This window comes from Umbelopsis ramanniana (genome assembly GCF_025399195.1).
Source record: "Umbelopsis ramanniana AG unplaced genomic scaffold K450scaffold_185, whole genome shotgun sequence".
In the NCBI taxonomy this organism is placed as follows: Eukaryota; Fungi; Mucoromycota; class Umbelopsidomycetes; order Umbelopsidales; family Umbelopsidaceae; genus Umbelopsis; species Umbelopsis ramanniana.
Window position 1 is genome coordinate 1 of NW_026252271.1, and position 1,172 is coordinate 1,172.

Below are 1,172 nucleotides of genomic sequence, written 5' to 3' on the forward strand. Positions count from 1 at the left end.
CGCTTGTTGTGCTAACATATCTCGAAACATCATCATCATATCAATAATATCATTTGAAATTGTTTTATCACCCATGATAAATAAAAACACATTGACTTAGTCTTGCAAGATATATTAATCAATTTTATAAAATGTTTTAAAATAAATCACGCGTGTGTTTGATGCTGAAGCGTTGCATGAGCGACAACGGCAGCTTGTTGGATGCATGGATGCGTTTGTTCAGCGACGATGTAAGAATGTTGATATTTTTGCTGAGCATAGTTCGGTACGTGTCTATGCCGATGTGATTGTGTTCGTCAAAGTAATAGTTATGGATTTCATTGATGCCTTTCATTTCTTCGTCAATGAGTTTGTCTCTGGATGTGTTAACACCTTTGAAACGTTGCTTGACGATTTTATCACCATTGAAAAACACATAGCATTTCGGAGCAACAAGGATAGCTTTGTGATGCTGCGTTTCTATTTTGAATTCTCCAAATTCATCGCCATAGATGTCTCCAAGCTTGACGATGTCTTCATGACAGATGAATGCTGAGTCGGTGTCCATGCCGTAGACTTTGACTTTGCTTAGCACAGTATCGTACATATACGTGCGCGCGTAGGCGTAGATCAGCGATCCCCAGATGACAGGATTCTGAACACTTGTCCTCATTCGGTGTCCCTCAGCGATGATGTAATTTTTTCCAACGTAGTATTTAATTGTATCTTTATCTACTTTATTTTCAAATGCATATCGTTGTTTGTTGTTTTGTATAAACATGCTTATGTTTTCATACCGGCGTTGCGCAAGCTTGCCTGATAGCGCGTTCATCTGCAGTTTGCACAGCTCTCGCAATGCTGCGTTGTAATTTTTGTCATTTGTAGATTTGTATACATCTTGCCGCTTTTTCTCAGCCATTAGCTTGTCAAAATAGTTGTTGAAAATGCCAGATTCAGATGATTCCCAATAATAGCCTTTATGGATGACGATGTCGGCGCTGTACCTTAACAGACAGTCGATGTCCACTGAATTAAGCACACGCTCAATCTGACCTCTGTATTTCCAATCCAGCCTTCCATCGTCGTTTTTTCTGGGCACAATATTCGGTATAGGTTGCGAAACAATTGTCACATTATACACCCCTATTTTGTTGCGCATGTAGTGTTTCGTGAGTGTAGGTTGGCCAACGGGG

At 39.9% G+C, this 1,172-nt stretch overlaps 1 protein-coding gene across 1 annotated transcript; it reads right to left on the reverse strand.

Annotated features, from left to right (window-relative positions):
- Positions 1-122: 122 nt before the first annotated feature.
- On the reverse strand, positions 123-1,172 carry K450DRAFT_264179 (uncharacterized protein). The gene has a single exon (XM_051592766.1). The coding sequence runs from the start codon at positions 1,136-1,138 to the stop codon at positions 137-139; it is 1,002 nt and encodes a 333-aa protein (XP_051439893.1). The 5' UTR covers positions 1,139-1,172; the 3' UTR covers positions 123-136.

What these genes read in the sequence shown, in the direction of transcription:
- K450DRAFT_264179 (XM_051592766.1), bottom strand. Translation starts at nt 1,138, where the DNA reads ATGCGCAACAAAATAGGGGTGTATAATGTGACAATTGTTTCGCAACCT.